The sequence below is a fragment of the Nipponia nippon genome, unplaced genomic scaffold (genome assembly GCF_047370975.1).
Source record: "Nipponia nippon isolate SJK-2023a ecotype South Korea unplaced genomic scaffold, ASM4737097v1 scaffold_31, whole genome shotgun sequence".
NCBI lineage: Eukaryota > Metazoa > Chordata > Aves > Pelecaniformes > Threskiornithidae > Nipponia > Nipponia nippon.
Window position 1 is genome coordinate 230,657 of NW_028262349.1, and position 18,930 is coordinate 249,586.

General features: G+C 58.1%; 1 protein-coding gene across 3 annotated transcripts; it reads left to right on the top strand.

Moving 5' to 3' along the window:
* Positions 1–1,466: 1,466 nt before the first annotated feature.
* TLE5 (TLE family member 5, transcriptional modulator) lies at positions 1,467–11,525 on the top strand. Of its 3 annotated transcripts, XM_087768951.1 has the most exons (8): positions 1,467–1,482; positions 1,598–1,656; positions 2,194–2,291; positions 3,794–3,857; positions 6,290–6,334; positions 7,943–8,005; positions 9,504–9,578; positions 10,266–11,525. In XM_087768951.1, the coding sequence occupies exons 2-8, from the start codon at positions 1,630–1,632 to the stop codon at positions 10,485–10,487; spliced, it is 594 nt and encodes a 197-aa protein (XP_087625077.1). In that variant the 5' UTR covers positions 1,467–1,482; positions 1,598–1,629; the 3' UTR covers positions 10,488–11,525. The 3 variants fall into 3 exon arrangements, with proteins under 3 accessions (XP_087625077.1, XP_087625076.1, XP_087625078.1); XM_087768950.1 differs by lacking the exon at positions 1,467–1,482 and having other exon boundaries at positions 1,500–1,656; XM_087768952.1 differs by lacking the exon at positions 1,467–1,482 and having other exon boundaries at positions 1,500–1,656; positions 10,269–11,525.
* Positions 11,526–18,930: the final 7,405 nt, after the last annotated feature.

The window sequence follows — 18,930 nt, forward strand, 5'->3', positions numbered from 1 at the left end:
TAGTCACAGAGCAGCATCTGAAATTGATGAAAGCTCCCTGTGTGCTCACACACTCCAGCCGTGTTCCTGCCCGTTATTCTCAGGCTAGTTTCCAAGGACCTGATCCCACCTCAGCTCAGGCATATTTGTGTGTGTGGTCATCAAGAGGCCCCATGGCCACAAAGTCCTTCCAGCAATGAAGTCTGTGGCTGATTTCCCCACCTCTCTGCTCTCTGTGGGGATGCAATCAATCCCCCAGGACACAAACTGCAGAGTTTGCTCCTCAGGCAGCAGGTTTAAGACCAAAGTTTGCATGCAGAGCAGAATTTTCCATTGTTTGGACATGGGAGGTTTGTTTAGGGCCAGTTGCAGGTGAATTCCCTTGCCTTTGCCTTCCCTCCTGCTCAGAAAAGGCAGGGTTGAAATAAAGCAAAACAAACCCGCTGTGTAAACAAACCCTGTTCTCCTGCTTGGGGAAAGATGTGAAAATGAGCCGCATCTGATGGCGTTCTCTGCATTGCTGGCACAGTTCAGATCCTGCAGTGTCACATCAGGTTTAAGAACCTGTAAGAAACTGGAGTGGTGGCTTCATTAACAGCAGAACTTCCCTTTCCCTCCGACACCATGTAATAAAGATGCAACACCAGGAGCCACATGAATTAGCTTCACTGCGTTGGTCAAGGCTCTTCTAATCAAGAGAGCTGTGAAAGGCGAGAAGCCTCATCGCACAGCGAGACCCAGGACTGTCCAGAGCTCCCGTGACCTGGTGCCAGGGCCTGCAGGTACCGAGGTTTGCCCTACAAACCTCTGCCGGACTTCAGTCCCAGAGTTACCCCGGTCTAGGGTAAACCCAAGGCCTCTGCAAAGAGCTGCTGCGGTGGCTCAGCCAGATGCGCCTCGGACCCCGGGCCCCGCGGGGCAGCGCTCCACACCTCCGCTGGTGTTGAGCCTGGGGTCCTGCCTCGGCACCCGCAGCGAGGAGGGGCCCGGGGAAATGGGAGCGACATCCGACAGCCCGCAGCACCGGGAGGGTGTGGGGGGACAGGCAGCCCCGACAGGACCGCAGCGGCCAGGGCTCAGGGTGAGGGCGCGGATGGAGGCGCCGATGGGGGAAAGGCCCGGCCCGGCCCGGCCCGCCCCATCCCCGTGCCCTACAGCGCCCGACAGCGGGGCGGGGGAGCCGGGCGGCCGCGCAGGGCCTCGGCCCGGAGCGCCGGCCCCGACCCCGGGCCCCCGCTCGGCTCGCGCGGCCCGGCCGAGCCCCGCGCCGCCCGCCGCGGGCAGGGCCGCCCGCAGCCCCGGCCGGGCCGGTGCCCGCGGCCGCCGGCGCCGCGCGGCGGGGGCGGGGACCGGCGGGGGCGGGGGCGGCCATGGGCCCGCCCGACCCGGGGAGGCGGCGGCGGCAGGTGGTGCCGAGCAGCCGCAGGACGGAGCCGGAGCCGCAGCCGCCATTAGACAATAGGCGCTGGCGGCGGGGCGGCGGGAGCGGCGCGGGGCGAGCGGCGCGGCCGGGGCGGGGCGGCCGCGGGGCCGGGGCGGCCGGGCCCGGCGCGGACAAAGGCGGCGGCGCGGGGAGCTGCGGCGGGCGCGGGAGCGGGCGGCGGCACCGGCACCGGGCCGCTCCGTGCGGGGGCCGAGCCGCAGCCTGACATGATGTTTCCACAAAGCCGGCACTCGGTACGGCGCCGCCGGGCGCGGGAGCCCCGCACGGCCGGGGCCGGGGCGGTGGCGAGGCCGTGGGGCGGGGCCGGGCACCGGGGGGATGGCGGGGGCCGCGGGCCGGCCCGGCGAGGGGACCCCCCGTCCTCACTGTGGCGGCCCCAGCGGGGCCGAGGTGACCGAGCGCCTCCCGCCGCCGGCAGCGAGAGGGCGGGGGTCTCCCCGCCCCGCAGCCCCGGCCGGGCCCCGAGCCGGCGGAGCCTCCCGGGCTGGTGCCGAGGGGCGGCGGGGCCGGAGGCAACGCCGGGGAAGGGGCCCAGGCGCCGGCGGCCCCACGGGTGACCTTGGGCGCGTCCCGGGCCTGAACGCGCTGGCCCCCGGCGCCCTCCTGCCCCCGGGCCCGGCCTGCCCTCGCAGGGGCTCTGCCACTGGCGCGGGGTGAGGCGGCCCGGCCCGGCCTGGGGCGGCGGGATCAGGGCGGGTCGGGGCAGCTGCGCGGGTGGGACGGGCAGGCTGCCTGCCCCCGGCGACCAGCGCTGTCTCCTGTTGTTCAAGGGTTCCTCTCACCTGCCGCAGCAGCTGAAGTTCACGACCTCCGACTCCTGCGACCGCATCAAGGATGAGTTCCAGCTCCTGCAGGCCCAGTACCACAGGTACGTGCTCCCATGCGCTGCTGGGCCAGGCCCAGCTCTGCCCCGCAGCCTCCACTGGGCTGGCAGGCGGCGGCACGCCACGCAAGAATCGCTCCGATTCTTCTGCTTCGTTGCTTCGCTGCACTGCACGGAATGCCAAGGAGGGGACCCAGTCACGTAGCTTGGGTCACCTTTGGCTAGAGGAGGACCCGAGTCAGGGGATTAGTCGTGTCCACTTGGGAGCCCAGCAAGGAGAACATGCATCTTCCCTCTCCAGCCAAGGTCTTTCCTCTGAGCACTGCTTGGCCAGGACCGTGCGGAGGCTTGCCAGGCCTCCCATGTCTTGCTGGGAGTTTTCCTCAGTTCTTCTCACTGGCTGCCATTCTTGGACAGCGAATGCTGCATGAAGCACTTAAATCCAAAAGCTTCCGCTTTTGTGCGGGTGTGTGTGGAAATACTTCTGCTGACCCAGAAGCTGGCTTGTGACAGTCTGTTGCTTTGTGTGTGTGCATGTCTGAAATAAATGTGAAGCTCTTGGGTTAAATCAACTGGGTGATGCCCTCTGCCACGGCCTGGCAGGCTGCGAGGCACTGGTTGTGGCGCATGCCTTGGTGCCATGCGGCTGCAACTTCCCTGTCTGCCTTCCCCCAGCCTGGACTCTGCTGGGCGGCTGGGTCACAGGTTTGCGGTGGTGTCGTTCTGGCAGGAGCAGGCAGAAAAACTGCTGGGAAATGGCTGTTTCGTGGTGTCTCTGTGTCTCTGGGCAGTGCCAGCAAGAGAGTAGGGGAGCCCAAGAAACATGCCTGCTGGAAGGGAGGCTGTCCCCCCACTCCACCCCCTTGGACTTAATCTGCTCAAGAAGAAGCAGGTTTTGTGTAGGTGAAGCTGTTTCTTGTTTGAAACATAAAACGGCAGCACATGCCAGCTGCAGTTGCTCGGCTGGTGAGTTGGAGTCTCATAAAACACTGGGAGCAGCAGCACTTTCTCTGAAGGGTGTGAAGAACCTAGGGGAGAGAAAAAATCCTTTCTTCTGGAGTGATGTGCTGCACTTGGCCTCCCCCCACCATCCAGAAATGGATCTGGCTTTGGTTTTGAAGTTGTATTGGAGCATCTCGAGTGCTGCAGACAGGCCTGTGCTAGAAGCTGTCCCCAGCTGCCAGCAATCAGCTGAGGAAAGACAAACCCTTCCCTGGGCAGCCACCTCTGTTTCTGCCCAGCTTTCTGCTTCCTGCTGAAAGGATTTGCCTGGGGGAGGTCAGTGTCCAGCTGGTGGACTGCCTTGTGCTGCTTCTTCTGAACGTGTGTTGGTGGGACTCCAGCTGGGAAGGTGAGAGCAGGCTCTGTTGCGGTCACCACTGTGGCAGCACAGCATGGCCCAGCTCCGACTGCCCCTTGGAGTCTGGATGGTGGTGTCCAAGAAGCCAGCCTGGCCAGGATGAGGCTGTGCAGGAAGCAGCTGCTCTGTGGCAATCAACTCTCTCACCTCCTGTTTGTGGTTTTCTTACTGTTTTCTGGCTTTTCAGCTTGAAGTTGGAATGTGACAAACTAGCCAGTGAGAAATCGGAGATGCAGCGTCACTACGTCATGGTAAGGACTGGCCCTGGCAGCTGAGAGCACATGGGTGGCACGGGTGGGGACTCCAGCGGCGAGCGGGTGCCTGTGCCTGGGTTTTGCCTGGCAGGGAGCCTTTGCCCTGTGGAGTGGCAGGTCTCTAGGCAAGGCCGGCATTGACTTTTCTGAAAGTGGGGCTTTTTTATATTTTGTGTTGTCTGCATGCAGTGGATTGTTGAAATGCAGGGAAGTAGCAGAGAATTGTTGGACATAGAAAACTGATGGGCCTGGTGGCTGACTGCTTGATGGGTGGTGACGGGGTCCTTGGCCTTGCCACTGACTGGCTGCTTGACCTTACTCCCTGTGCAATGTGGGAAGTGACAGCTCTTATGTACCTGAGAAGGAGCTGCAAGGTGCTGGTGTGCAGGCGTCTGGGGACTCTGGAAGAGTCATGGTCAGTGAAAGAAAAAGCAGTGCTCTGATAAGTTGTGAAGCTGGGAAACCCCGCAAGCCTGGTGGGAGTTGGAAGCAGAAACCAGCTGCTGTGTGAGAGTTAAACCCTCTGCACCTTCTCATGACCGCAGCAGCCTTGTGGACCCCTGGTGCAAAGTGCTAGCACGTCTCACCAGTGCATGTGTCCCAGTACAAAGTGTGCAAATCTCAGGGTAGTGCCTGGTAAAGGCATGAGACCTGGTGCCACACGTGGGCAGCAGGCTTAGCTATAACTCTCTAAAGAGAAATCCACCAGGAAACAGCCATGTTCTTGTAGGCAGGGTGATGATTTGCCTGACAGGTAATGCCTCTGTCTTCCCATGTGTGGAAGAGCCCTTGTAGCGGAGGGGTGCCAGGCAAGGCTGTGGTCTGTTCCTTTCCTATCAAGGAGTTAACAGGAGGTTGTGATACTCTCCGTAAAGATGAGGTGGTGCCTGCTTGCCAGCTGCTGCACCTGCCCTAGGAGGAAGAGATAAGATGTAGAAATTAATACAGCAGCTCTTCAGAGGAGAGTTAGGACTTTAAAACCAGAAATGAGGGAGCTGGCTCCTCCATCCTCCTGTACTGCCTGTGTGTCCAGACTTCGAGGCTGTGGGGGGCAAGGCGTGCTTGGGGCTGGGGCCAAGGAGAAGAGGTCACAGCTTTCCTTGTATATTAATGGAGAAGCCTGCCCCATTCTCACTGATAAATGATTGCTTCCTGAGCCTTGCAGCCTGCATGGAGACTCATCTCCAGGTGTGGCTGAGATATATTTTTTTTTTCCCCTTAATGCTGACAGTCACCAGAATTGATTCAGGTTACTGTTGGCAGCAGAGAGGAAGGGCTATTGCTTGTTGTGCAGCACTCGAGGCTTTGCGGGCACAGCAGCTCCTGCCTTGTCTGCATGGCTGAGCTGGAGTCACACAGAGCTGCTGTTGCTCCCCACCACAGCAAGTCACGGGAAGTGAAGAGGAGGGTTTCTGTGAATGTGCAAAGCTGCTACAGCTGCTCTGATTTTTGAATAAGTCACAATTAGCAGCTTGGGGGTCGGGCTCCTGCTTCCTGCTTGGTCTTCAGAATGCAAAGAAGCCTCGAGAGCCAGCAGCAGTGTTAGAGCAGACTGAGATCATGGCGATACCAAGCTGGGCGCTTCTCAGACTTGTGGCGTCAGTATGAAAATGCCAGTGATCTTCTCCTTGAATTAAATAAGCGCAGATGTGGATTTTTCTTTCCCTTTGGAAGAATCAGGATTGCAGCCTGCAAGCTGGTGGAGGAGATTTCTAAACTCTCAAACATCAGCCTTAAAACAGCTTCTTCCAGGGGTCAGGAATTAGCTTCTCCTGCCAATAGATTGCTCTGTAGCTGCCTGTTGCTGCTGTGTGGGGGTTTTCTGGGTGGGTTTTTTTGTGTGGTGGTTTTTTTTTTTTCCCCCCAAACAGCTGAAGCTGTGTGCAGCTGGATGTGTTACTTGCTAGATGAAGCCCAGTTGTGATCTCTTCCATTTGCTGCTGAAGCAGCCATGTGGGCTTTAGGATATTGGCCAGGCAAAGCTTGTAGAGTCAGGCTGCCTCTCTTTTGGCCATGGATATGGAAGTCTGTGGAGCCCTGAGCCTTTTTGTAGGTTTGAAGGATCATCACTCACTCTCACCTTGATGCAGACTGCTGAAAGGTTTCTGTGAGGGGTGTTGCATGGGGCCCAGTCAGCAAGTTCCCAGGTCTCCCATCTGCAGCAGTGTGAGACTGGAGCAGGGTGGGCAGGGAGTGCCTGGGCTCAGTGCTTCTGCCTTAGACCTGGAGAGGGTCTCTTGTCTGTGTTTGCCTCCTGCTGTCTTTGTTTCCTAGGGCTGGGCTCTTCTCTCCTTCCATCCTTGCCCAGCCTTTGTAGAAGACGTTGCTAGGAAAGCAGTAGTAGTTCCTAGCACTGCTGTATGGTGCCTCTTTACCTGGTGGAGACTTGACTTACAATTTCTTTTGTTCTCTTCTCCCCTGCTCTACAGTATTACGAGATGTCCTACGGGCTGAATATTGAAATGCACAAACAGGTAGGGGGAAGGCATTTCCAAGTGCTCTAATTCCTGTGGAGGGTGGGTTGTCTGCTGTGCTTTGCCCCCTGTCACTTCAGTGGTATTTCATGAACTAGAAATGCCATGAGCCTGTAAAACATTAGAGCTGCCTTTGAAATGCAGGGACCCCCCCACCTCTCAGGATCGCAGAGCTGGACTGAGGGCTCCCACCCTGGGCTGTGGGCATGCTCTGGTTCTCCCCAGGGCCTAAATAGATATTTAAGCACTGGACAAGGCAGTGCAGGCAGGGTGTGGAGCTGGGGCTCAGAGTTGATTAGCAGATGTGAGCCTGGGGTGGAGGGCAGGAGATGACCCTGGGTCTCTCCGAACCCTCCTCCCAGGCCCCAGGAGAGTTCCTGGCCCTGCCATCTTGCCTGGTGTCTGAGAAGGCTTGTGATCACCCAACATGAAAAATACCTTTGGCTCCCACCAGGCTCGTGCTGCAGTCAGGCCAGAGAGCACTTCTCTTGGGCTGTGATTAAGTAATGTGATGGCAGACATTCTAAGAAAGCCTCCTTGTGATGGAGATGACTGCAGCCTAGATAAGTTTGCTCATTACCCTCACTGCTGGTTAAGTTGTTAATTATCCCCAGTGGCTAATTACCTGTGCTGTTAACAACATGAGCCTGCTCTGAGTCTGACTCTATCTGGCTTCAGCTTCCAGTCACAAAGTCATCTGTGTGTCGTGGCTCAGTTATAAGCATCTTAGCACAATTCTGCTCCCCGCAAAGGCACTTGGTGCCTCCGATCCCATCACCCTTGTTGGTAAGCCCATGAGACTGGCTTCCCTGGGAAAACCTGCATCATGGTAAAGGATCTGAGCCACGAATCCTCACTGCTGTCCCATGAACTGTCTCCCAGCCTAGTCCATTCCCCTGTGGTGCTGGTGGGGCCCCCTTGGCCAGTTTTGGTGCATGCCTAAACCCTTTGACTCTATTTCTTTTGACTCCATTGTAAAGTGATTTGCTGGTAGCTTTACTCTTTCCCAGGAGAAAAGCATTTAACACCTCCAAATTTGCCGTCTGCTTGTATGAGGCTAGTGAAGAAGCTGCCCAGTCCCTGTGGTCTCCCCGAATAGCCCCAGTCCTGCAGCTTGGCCGCAGGGAGGCTGGCAGTGGGTGAACGCTTGCCTTTGGGGAGGGGGAGTCTGAGGAGGCTGAGCAGCTGGTCTCCGAGGCAGAGCGGGGGTCTTGGTGGCGGCAGCACGTGTATCTGTCTGTGTCTGCATGGCAAATGTAATTCAACACATCCCCACCTGGGTCTATAATAAGTTTCCTTTCTGGTTGCTCCTGACTTTGTTAAATGAATATCGAAGACCTGGAGAGGGAAGAGAATATTGAAAATCTGCTCTTTGCAGTCAGCAGCATTGATTCATTTAACTATGTAGGGAGGGGCCTTGGGGGTGAGGTGATCCCCCCCCATGGCACCAGGACACTGCCAGCATCTTTCTGAGGGGAGTGTGTTTTCTTAGGGCTGTTGGGGTACTCAGGCCCTGCCTGGGGAGGGGGAAGGTGGGGCAGCTGGTGCTGAGGGTGGTCTGTCCTGAGCCACCTGATGCCTTTCCTCTCCATTCTTCCCACCTTCTAGGCTGAAATCGTCAAGAGGCTAAATGGGATTTGTGCACAGGTTCTGCCCTACCTTTCGCAAGAGGTGAGTCCCCTGGCTCAGCCTCTGCTCTGGCTCAGGGATGCTTTGGCATGGGGGAGTGGAGGCCCCCATCCCACTGCGGGGCAGCAAGGTGCCACAGCCCTTCCTCATGGGCAGCTCCTTGCCTCTGGTCTGGGAAACCTTGTCGCTTGCTCTCAGCCCCTGTGCAGGGAATGAGCCCTTCAAGACAGGTTTGGCCTGGAGGCCTTCAAGCAGCCCCCCCCCAGGCACTGTGCAGTGGCTAATGTGCCCATCCGTCCCCTTTGTTGGGGGCTGTGGACAAAGATGGGCTCTGTTCTCTCCTGCCCATGATTCCTGAGTCATCGACCACTTCTGTGGTAGTGGGAGCTTCGGGTGGCTAATTGGGGGAGGGGGCCGTTTGAAAAAAATAACCTCCATATCGTTCCTCCTTGAGATCTAGTTCCTCTGCCTCATTAATTAATGCAGCTGATGGGCTCCTCCTACTCCCCTGAGAAATTAATTGGGAGGGCTTGGGAGTTGCTGCCTGAGGCAGGAGGAAGATGAAGCACCTCTAGTGCCGTATCTGTCCGTCTCCCCACACAACCCTGCAGAGGCTAAACTCTACAGCTGTTCCCATGGCTGTTTTTTTTGGTCAGGACTAGCTGTGGGATGGAGGCTGTGTTTCTTGGTCTGGGTTAGCTGTGGGGTTGGGGGATAGGCTGTGTTTCTCCCAGCCACCTGTTCTCGGGGAAGACAAAGTGGCTTGCTGATCAGATCAGAGCTGCGTAATAACTAAGCCACGACTAAACCTTTTTCATCTTAATGCAACCTCTTCCCCCTCCCCAACCCTGTCCTGCTGCCAAGACGGAAAGAAAAATCCAGTTGCTGGAGTGCAATGGGCAGGCCTGGTGTTCGAAGACCTTGTGCTCTCAGAGGAGCAAGTACAGTTGTCCTTTATTTTTTTAAAGTATGTGATACAGCTGTTTTTCCTGACTGTGTTTGGAGCAGCTGTGCTAGGCTCTTCCACTGCAGCATCTTCCAGCTGCTGCAGTTGGGACCCAGGATGTGTCCCAAGGAGTGGGGAGCTTCCCAAAAGCTTCTGATTTTAGGGCTTGTTTTGTTTGTTACAGGGTCGTGTTTTGTGTCAGGTCTGGGTAGGAGAGGGGAGGCAGGGTGAGAGGCATTGCTCACCTTAGAGCCCTTCTGGCCCAGGATTGCTGGGCCTGTCCAGTGTGGGACAAGGACGGGAGTAAGAGGGGGACCTGCTTAACCCTGTGGCGAGGAACTGGAATGAGACAAGCATGCGTCCTTCCCTGCTCCTCGCTACTGTGGGCCTCAGTGGTTAAGCTCCTTGTCACAAATGAAGTGCGTGCAGGTGTCTCTAGCTGTGGGGTTAACCAGCCTGCCTCTGTGCCCTGACATCTCAGTGTTAGCAGCTGAGATAATCTGCATGTGTGTGTGTCGGACCCAGCGGGGCTGGGTCCCTGTTCTCCTTCCCTGTGATATTAGAAATGACCCTGCATTCCTCTTTTCACACCAGCATCAGCAGCAAGTCCTGGGAGCCATTGAACGAGCCAAGCAGGTTACGGCACCAGAACTGAACTCCATCATCCGTGTACGTGATGCATATTTCATTTGGGTTCAGAGGGACAGGAATCTGTGCCTTTGGCCTTTGAGACAGAGCTGGGTAGGGGAGTCATGACCTGGGGATGTGTCCTGCATGCTGGGAGCAGGCTGCTCCACATGCAGTGGATGCTGGGATGAGGCTGTGAGTGCTGGGCCGGACCTGCTGGCATGGGGCTGGTTTTGTCCAGACTTGTTATGATGCAGGCATGGGTTTGCAGGCGGAGCACAGATTCCTGCTCTGTCCCAGCAGGGTGCAAGGAGAGGAGCTTTGGTTTTGAGCAGGAACCACAGCAGCTCCTTGACATGAAAACACCGTCTGTTCTTGGTCAAGGTCGGGAGGGCTTTAACCACATCCTTGGAGCATGCCAGAGTCTGAGGCCAGATGTCCTGTGGGCTAGGGGCTGTATGTCCTGCTGGGGACACACTATTGAGTCTTCTCTTGAGGCTGTCACAGCCCAAGGACTCTAGAATCTGGTGGTTTGGGGTGTTTTTTTTCTTTCTCCCCCCCTGCCCCCCGTGAGGTGGCGGTGCTCTCCAGGACCCTGAGGTCCCTGGTTTAAGCTTGGCTGCTGGTAAAGTCTGTCTGGGCAGCCCAAGCCCTTGGGTTGGGTTCCAAGTGCACTCAAAATGACAATATCCCTCTCTTGTCTTCCTGTCTGTCCATCATTCTCTACAGCAGCAGCTTCAAGCTCACCAGCTGTCGCAGCTCCAAGCCCTCGCTCTGCCTCTGACTCCACTCCCTGTGGGCCTCCAGCCCCCGTCCCTCCCCGCTGTCAGTGCTGGCACCGGGCTCCTCTCACTCTCAGCCTTGGGATCCCAGGCTCACCTCTCCAAGGAGGACAAGAACGGGCATGACGGAGATGCCCACCAAGATGACGATGGGGAGAAATCAGATTAGAGTGAATAGGGGGCTGGGGGAAGGGGGCTGTCTGGGGGGTGGGTGGGGCGGGTTAATGCAAGATGCAGTATCTCTCTCTAGTTGCTGCGCAGCAGAATCGCAGGGGCTTGTGTTTGGTGGCAGCTTGCCAGGCCTGTTCCCATGGGCAGCAGTGCCTGGGGGATGCCCCCACCACCTTCCCAGTGGACAGGCTGCTCTGCAGCAATGCAAGCGCCATAGCAGTAACCGTGTGGCCGATTGTGCTCTCCCTGTGCCCAGCCTGGCATCCCCGTCCCTGCTCCTGTTCTGTTGCAGAGCCAAGCCAGAGCGTGGCTTGGGCTGCTCTGGGGCCACTTGCTTCTCGGTGCTGCGTGGCTCCCCTCTGCCCGCTGCTCCCCCCTTGGTATTTAAAGATGCCCCTTGATCCTAATGGTTTCTGCACAACTCCTTGCTGGGATCCCTGCCCCGAAACCATCTCCTCCCTTCCCAAGCGCTCTTGATCTCGTCGCATTGCCCCACCTCTGTCCCTGTCCTCCCCACACCCCTTCTGCACTAATACCAGGCCGGCACCTTGCTGTTCTGCATGTATCTGTTCTTAACCAGTCCCACGGCACCGTGGCAGTACGACGCACTCTGGCCGTCGGGGTTTCTCCTCGGCTGCTTCTTGGCCTTGGGCTGGAGGGGGAGCCTCCACCACTTGCTCCCCTTCGGCATAGCACCCAGCTTTGGGGGAGGCTTGGGCAGCTGGGCAGAGGGGCAGGCAGACTGAGAGCCTTTCCTGGTCCTCCCCCTCCCTGCACCCCCGCCCCCATGTAGAGGATACAGCAGCTTTCTCTGTTCTTATATCCGTGCGCTAGCGTGTCTTCTAAAAAAAACAAAAATGGAACAAAAAAAGAATAAAATTAAATAATAATCTGGTGTTTGTATATAGTCCTTTAGAAAGATCTTGGTTTGCTTTTTGTGTTTAATCACTTGACCTATAAAAAGAGGAACTGAAAATGCTGTATCAAGGACGTACAAGCTGTGCCTTTCAAATAAAGAAATAAGAAGGTTGGTTAAGACTGTGACTTGCTGCCTGCTTTCTTGCCACCTTTGGGATGATTTTAAAATACTTCCCTCCCTCTCCTGCCCCCCTAGATAGGGGAGTCGGTGGGGGAGAACAGGTAGCTTTGCTGGTTAACCTTGGACTCTGCCTTGGTTTCCCCATGTGCTGTCACAGCTCCCCGTGGGCTGTGGGAGGTGTCTGGAAGAGCTGCCCTCCCTCATCCAGGTGAGCATGTCCCAGAAGTCCCTGCCTTACCTGGTGTGATGTGCTGCCCTTCCTGGGGGGCCCCCCCTCTCTCTGGAGGTTTCTCTGTGAGCCAGGAGGAGGGGGGTTAACGTTGACACTTCTGGTTCTGGCTTCTCTCCTGCTCTTGCCTCTGTAGCTGCTAGCAGAAGAAGGACCGTCCTCGCTGCCTGCATCCTGCTCTGGGACGCAATTCCTCCCACAGGCAGTCTTGTGGAGCTGTGTGCCCACGCTGGAGTGTTGGCTGGAGTCTGCTGGAGCCAGGGCAAGGAGGACGCCTGGGCAAAGCCAAAACAATCTGGAGAGCAAGGCAAAAGCAGGTGGTGGCAAAAGGGACCTGGGAGCTCTCCAGCTGAAAAGCGAGGAGGGCTGGAGCAAAGTGTCACCGAGGGCTATCGGCTCTCTGCTGGAGCAGGAGCAGCATGGTTTGGTAACGCATGGGAATGGTCCCTGTGGGCTGCCACAGGTCTGCTCTGTGCATGCATAATTCATTTTTCCTGTGGGTGCAGAGGATAAGTTGCTTCCGTGGCACTCGGCCCCTCTGGAAAATCTGGCCTGCATTGCCCTGGGGCTGAGATTGCTGTAATGGAATTGGCTCTCAATAATTAGAGCTGTCCTCTGGCTTCAGAGCCTGCTCTGCCCTGATAACATCTTCCCCTCCATATCTCCCAGGCCAGCTGGAGTGGGAAAATTTCCTTCCCCTGGGAAGGAAGCTGGGGGGGGGGGGGGTGTGTCTCAGTGCCCCTGGATGCCCACCAAGGTGGGAGGACTGTGGAGGCACAGACAGGGACCCTGGCAAAAGCCAGAAGGGGAGCAGTGGCCATTGTGTCCCTGTCCTGCTGGCACTGGGCAAAGATCAGGCCAAACACCTAAGGGTGGGATTTGATGGGATTTGTTGAACCGGCTCAGGCCTGGGACCACTGGCTCTAGAGTGGTGGTGCTTTGGGCTGGGGCTGTCTGCGGCACTGGGTCCAGGGTGAGAGAGGCTTGAGGAAAGGTGCACAATGCTGTATGAACACCCGCCGGGGCTGCAGCTCCGCTCAGCCCCTTCCCCAGAGCTGCTTCTGATGGGTTTCTTCTGACGCGGACCAGCCTGCTGCAAAGAGGGGATGGAGTGACTGGCATGTGTCCCATGTCCCACTGTCCCGGGAGCACCGGCCAGGCCTGGCACAGCTGTGCTGCAGCCTCAGATGGGTTACAGAGCCTGTGGGCACCACGAGGGCTTGACAATGCTCCCATTATCTGCTTGTGACGCCTCGCCACCATGAACCGGGGGATGGCTCGTTCCTGGCACAGGCTTGCAAGGGACCAGGCAGGTCTGCGGAGAAGCACGGCTCCAGTGGTGGTCTTTGAACTCTGGCTGCTGGCTGGGACTCTGCAGGGCTGTCTGGGGGTCTCAGCCCTGTCCCCTGACAAACCAGGCACCCCTGTGCAGGGCCTGATGCTCCTGACGCAGCCGTCACCGCTGGCTGCTTGGCCACCATGGGGCAGATCTAGAGCGCAGAGCCCATGGCAAAAGCAGAGCTGCTGCCACGTGGCAGGGGCTGGCCTGACCTCAGCACCCCTGGGGGGCTGGAGCACTGGGCAGACAGGTCCAGTGCCTGCCCCCCCTGCACTGCGTAGGGGCTGCTGGGCAGGAGCCAGCTGAAACACTACCGATAGCTGCAGTCTGACCCCACGGTCTTGCAGCTGCTCCAAGGGCCTTGTTGACGCAGAGCGAGCAGGTTTCTGATGTGAAAGGCCAACACAGCTTCGGGCCAGGGGCTGCTGCGATGCGACAGTTGCTAAAACCATCTCTGCTCTGTAAGTGCTGCTGAAAACCCCGCTGGGAGCATGCTGGCTGTGGGGAGCGCTGGAGCTTTTCAAGCGCTTTCACCTCGAGGTTACTGGTTCAAACTTAGCCTGGGGGCAGGGAGCACCATAAGTGGTTGTTATTCCTGATGGATGTGCAAGGGAGGAGGATTTAGGAGAAATTGGTCTGGGGTGTTTTCAGGCTGGCGATTTTAGAGGAACAGACGTCCCTGTTGTTAGAGCTAATTAGCAGCCTCGGTTCCATGGGCAAGGGGTCGAACAAACCACGAGGCTGCTGGCTGAGCATCCTCAGCTGCCAGCAGGCTGAGGCTGGGGAGCCACTCCTGACCGGGCTGTGGATGTCTCCTTGCTCCCTGCAGGAGACTAACCCACTGTAAAGTATAAAGACAGAGCTTTCGAGCTTTCCAAATCCCCTGCACTTCCCAGCAGATGCTGAGCTGAACCTCGTGCTCCACTCCTGCTTCCTCCAGTGACCCATTCCTGAAGTGTGCTGGTTTCGCACCCAAAGCGCTTCTCTGGGTGGTGGGACGCACCCTGATACCCATTCCACAAACAAGCAGTGCTGCAGTTCCCCATGCTTCCAGCCTGGCTCTGTTTGCAACCACCAGATTTGGTTCTGGATCTCCAGAGTCATTTCATAGGGCACCTTACCAGATTTGGGCTCAAATCTAACTGCGTACCAAAATCTGCAAATCTAACCCATACCAGCAGCAAAAAAGGGTTAAAAACACCTCCCTCATGACTCTCCCAGTAGCTGCAGACTTGAGGAAACAGCTTTTCTCCTTCCAAACAGGCTGCTCTGCCTTGTAACCTCTCTCACGATTGGAGCTGTGAGCTCCTCTCCTGCCCTGGCTCAATGCTCGCTCATGAGAAGTGGGTGATGTGGGACCTCCAAAGCTCTGCTGATCAGGGATGGTTTAAGACTGGCTCCTGGCAGAGAAACCCCTTCGCTTTGTGTGCAAGGGGTTGCGATACAAGAGTGGGAGGGGGACACAGGCAGATGGGCTGAGAACCAGCTCTCCTGGCACCGGGATCCTTGGAAAAGCTCGATAAACTCTGGCTCATTAAGGGGGGATAGAGAGCAACCTAGTGACAGCCACTGTCCAAAGAGCTTTCAGCTGCGGCAGATGGAGAGCTGGCTGAGTCTGGAGGGCAGGGGCAGGACCCCCACCCATCAGCGCCCTGTGCCCTGACCACAGAGCAGCACAGCATTTAGCCTGGGTTTGATATTGATTCCTGCTTGCAGCTGCCAGGGGCTTGGCAAAACTCTGCTGTCTCCCATGTCTTCCCCTTCCATCTGCCTGTCACTGGCAGGGTCATAAAATGGCATCTTTCCTTCTCGATGAGGTGAGTGGGTGCCAGTTTTTCCCTGGGTGAAGGAGGTTTCCACACCTGTTTGATTCTCGATTCATCCCCTTCAGCTTTTTCCCATAGGACAGATCCCTGTCGCCTCTGTGGCAGCAGCAGGAATCGCCTCCACCACATCCCCCTCCCGCTCCCACCCTCCTCATTTTTCAGTGCAGCTTTGCTTGAAACAATGGCACAGCCTGCAAGCCAGGAATGCTTTGCAGCGCGGTGGAGCAGGGCCTCCTTCCCAATTCATCACTAATGCAGGAACGCCAAGCCCTTCCTGGCTGCAGTGAGCACGAGATAAAAGCTAAGAGAGGCATCAATAATTAAAAACCACTCAAAGCTGGTAAGTGCAAACAGAAGCAAACATACAGATCGAAGGCAGTGCCAGAGACGAGAAGCTGTCGGCTGCTGGGTTGCTCTAAGGGCTCCCACATCTCTCTTGCAGGCATCCCCCCCAGTCCGCAGCCTTGTGGTGACAAGGTGTCCCTGGCACGGTGGGAGCGCAGCAGCGCAGGGGCTGTGGGAGGGAGTGCATCGGTTCTGCAGTGTGCCGGGGGGGCCCTGCCCGGGCATGGCAGGAGAGATCCCCCCCAGCTCCCGCCTGTGGTTTGCCTTGCAGATGCTCTGGGGACACGTGGCTTTAGAGAGCAGGTGACAGCACTGGGGGCCCAGGGATGGGGACCTGTGGTTTGGTCCCAGGAGTGTGGCTGGAGAACCTTGATTTCTAGTACAGCTTTGGCTCAGCTCTTGCAGACTTGCTGCCAGTCCCTTCCCTCAGTTTCCTTTCTCATCTCATGTTCATTCCAGGATGGAGTCCAGCCAGGATAAGGCCCCTGTTTGTGCCAACTGCTGGTATAAATGCCCAGGGAAATTCACACTGTCTGAGGGTACCAGGAACTCAGCTCCACTGAGTTCAGGTCTCCTCATTCAAGTATGAAAGCAAGAAGCTGAAAACAGGATGGTTTGGAAACTTCATGGTCATCTTTGCTCCCTGCTTCCACAGGCCAGGCAAATTGGTCGACTGAGTCCTGGTAAGGAAAATCTGACTCTTCTAAATCTGGTGACCCTGGTTCTTCCCCCCCACCCCATAATGGCCCTACTGACCCCAAAACCCTGTGTGCAAACCCACCACTACCTGGCTACCAAAAAAAAGACCACCCAGGGCTGAGCTTGCCCATGTGCTTAAACCCAATGGGCCCCAAAGCTGCGTGGACCTGAAAAGGCAGGTGCAGGGAAGCAGTTTGCAAAGAATGGGGCATCCCCATCCTCTGAGAGGAGACTGAGGCAGTGCTGGGTCCTAGCCGTGCCCCCATCTCCCTTTCCATCCCCAGCAGTCTCCTGCCAGGCCAGCAAATACACCTGCAAAATTGGACACACAGCAGCTTTGCGCTATGAGAGCAGTCCCCTTGGATGCGAGATGGTTGTATGTGGCTCTTCACCACCGACCTGCCCAGTGCCAGCGTTTGGAAGGGATGGAGCAAAGCAGAGCTGAGCAGAGCAGGCGGGAGAAGGGGCACCCGGCAGGATTTCAGACTGGGGGCTGGAGGAGAGACTGTGCGCAGGCTTCAGCTGCCCCAAGAGTGGCGAGCCCTGGTTGCCCATAGGCATCTCTGACAAACGTGATGGTCTCTGCCCTTGACTGTCCACTCTGGAGATGTGCTGGGTATGGGAGGCTGCGCAAAGGAGGCACATGGGGAGAGCAATGACCCACAGCACAGAGCCGGGGCTGCCCTTCCTGGCGAGGGCGGGAGGCTGCGTGTTCCCATGCCCCAGGCTGGCGTTTGGGGAGGGAGCTGAAAGGTAAACTCATTGGGGTAATTCCAGAAGCAGCAACCTGTTTTGCTTGGATCTGGGTTCAAATGGCAAACGGAGCTCCCGAGTGTCCCGAAGCCTGGGCTTGTTTGGTTTCTCTGCTGGTTATAAACAGAACTGCTGTTTACAGCACTCGCCTCTCCATCCTGGCGTGGATTTCAAACGCCCTTGTCCTTTGGGGCTCTTCCAAGCGCTGCCGCTATCAGGCACAAGTGCGCGGCTGCTGCGGGAAGCAGCTGGGCCCCCGGCTGAGCATCCTGCAGCGGGCGGTGGCAGCAGCCAGGGCTCTGCCTGGCTTTGCTGGCTGGTCTCAGCCACGTCCTCTGCCCTGTGCCTCCCTTCCCTATGCCTGGAGGGAGGAGTGGCACCAGCTCCCTTTGCTGCTGCATTTAGAGGCCTGTGGGTGCAAAGGGTTAACTGTGGTTGTTTTCTCCCCAGTCCAAGCACATGCTGAAGCAAATTAATCTCTGGGTTACAGGCTGTCCTGCTCCAGGGCCCATGTCAGTCATTAATGGAGGGTGATGAAGATGCGTGTGACATCCATCATTCCGGAGCTGCCTGTTCCAGGTTTACCTGTGTCACTCTCCGAGATAGGAGAGCGGAGAAACTGCCTAAGGAAAACCAGCAATTTTTGGTAAGGAGTTTTGAAAAATGCTGCAAAACATCACCTCAGTCTCTCCTTCCCTTGAGACATGATCTGAAATGTTTCCAGCTTTTGAAAAAACATTTTCCTTAAAAAAAAAACCAACTCCCCCAAATAGGCAAACAAACAAAAAATAAAGTCTCTAAAACTTTACATTTGGATTAAAATATGCATATTCATATGTGCAGATATACGATATACACACACACATATACATGCATATACAAAAGGAAGGTTTTTTTCAAGGGCTTTGGGGCCAGGGTGGCGGGCTAGTGGCCGTCCCCATCTGCAGCGCTGGATCTGTCCGGTGAACACCCGTGGCCAGGGAAGGCAAAGGGGAAGGCACAGAGGCTGGACAGGGCCAGCTGCTTGCTCAAGGACCGTTTGGGGCTGGAAGGGCCCAAGCCCAGCCAGCCGGTCCACTGCCACGGGAAGGCCCCCAGTCCCAGCCGGGGCAGCGTGGGGAGGGGGCAGCGGCAGCAGGCAGCTCTGGGATGGCGCAGGGTGGGGATAGGAGTGAGCCTCTGGTGCCCACCACCTTGCCCCCGCCCTGGCTGCTGCCAGCATGCAGCAAGTAAATAACACAATTAATAAAAGATTAGGATGAAATGTGAGGCATTAAATATTTAACCTTGTGCCTGCCTGTGCAGCGCCCAGGTACAGCTGGTTCTTGCAATATTTAAGGATGGTTCCTCACTCCCCCTTCGCCACCCCCAAATGTGGTGACTTGACGGCAGCCTGCGGCTGGGGGGCCGTGGTGGGCGAGGAGGGATCGTGGGGGACGGGGAAAGGCCCCTCGGTGGGGCGGGAGGGGCTCCCGGGGCACGGCGCTTGGCCGCAGAGCGGCGGGGCTAGGGAAGGCCGGGAGAGCCGCCGGGGGCCCGCGCCCGGAGCCCGGCGCTGCTCGCGGGCCGAGCCTGCGGGCCGGCCCCTCGCTGTGCCTGCCCCTCTGCGGAGGGGGCAGCGACCCTCCGCGCCCCGCGGCACTGTGCCCACCGCGCCGCTCCCCGCGGCAGGGCCGCTCGGGGTAACGGCACAGCGCGGGGGGCTCGCGGCGGGTGCGAAGCTGCGGAGCTGCTGCGGCCGGGGCGGCCCGGCCCCCGCTGCCGCCGCAGCCGCTCCCCGGGAGCCACCGGGAACCTCCCGCGGCAGAGCCGAGCGCCCCAGCCCTGGGGCCGGTCGGGGGTTTCCTTCCTCCCCGCGGCGCCGGGGTTTCCCCCCGTTCTGTCCCCCAGGGCCCGCAGGGAGGCCGAGGCCGAGGCCGAGGCCAAGGCCGAGCCCGGCGGCTGCGGCGGCTCCGGCCCCGTTCGGGCCGCGGCCCCCCCGCCCTGCGCCGGCCGCGGCTGCTGAGCACCGCCCCGGGCTCCACCGCCCCACGTTACTTTGAGTGGCAGCCGGCGGCCGCCGCAAGGCCTTGTGGGCCGCGTAGTCCGCCCGCCGGGCCGCCCGCGGCGGAAGCCCCGACTGCCCGGCGGCTCTGGGCCGGGCCCGCCCGAGAGAGACCGGCCCCGCCTCCCTGGGCCCCCGGCGGGCAGCGGGTGGGACGGGCCGGCCCC

Excerpts from the sequence above, each read along its gene's own strand:
- TLE5 (XM_087768951.1), top strand. The coding sequence starts at position 1,630 with ATGATGTTTCCACAAAGCCGGCACTCG. Across the intron at positions 2,292-3,793 it reads CTGCAGGCCCAGTACCACAG|CTTGAAGTTGGAATGTGACA; the intron begins GTACGTGCTCCC and ends CTGGCTTTTCAG. Across the intron at positions 6,335-7,942 it reads ATATTGAAATGCACAAACAG|GCTGAAATCGTCAAGAGGCT; the intron begins GTAGGGGGAAGG and ends CCCACCTTCTAG.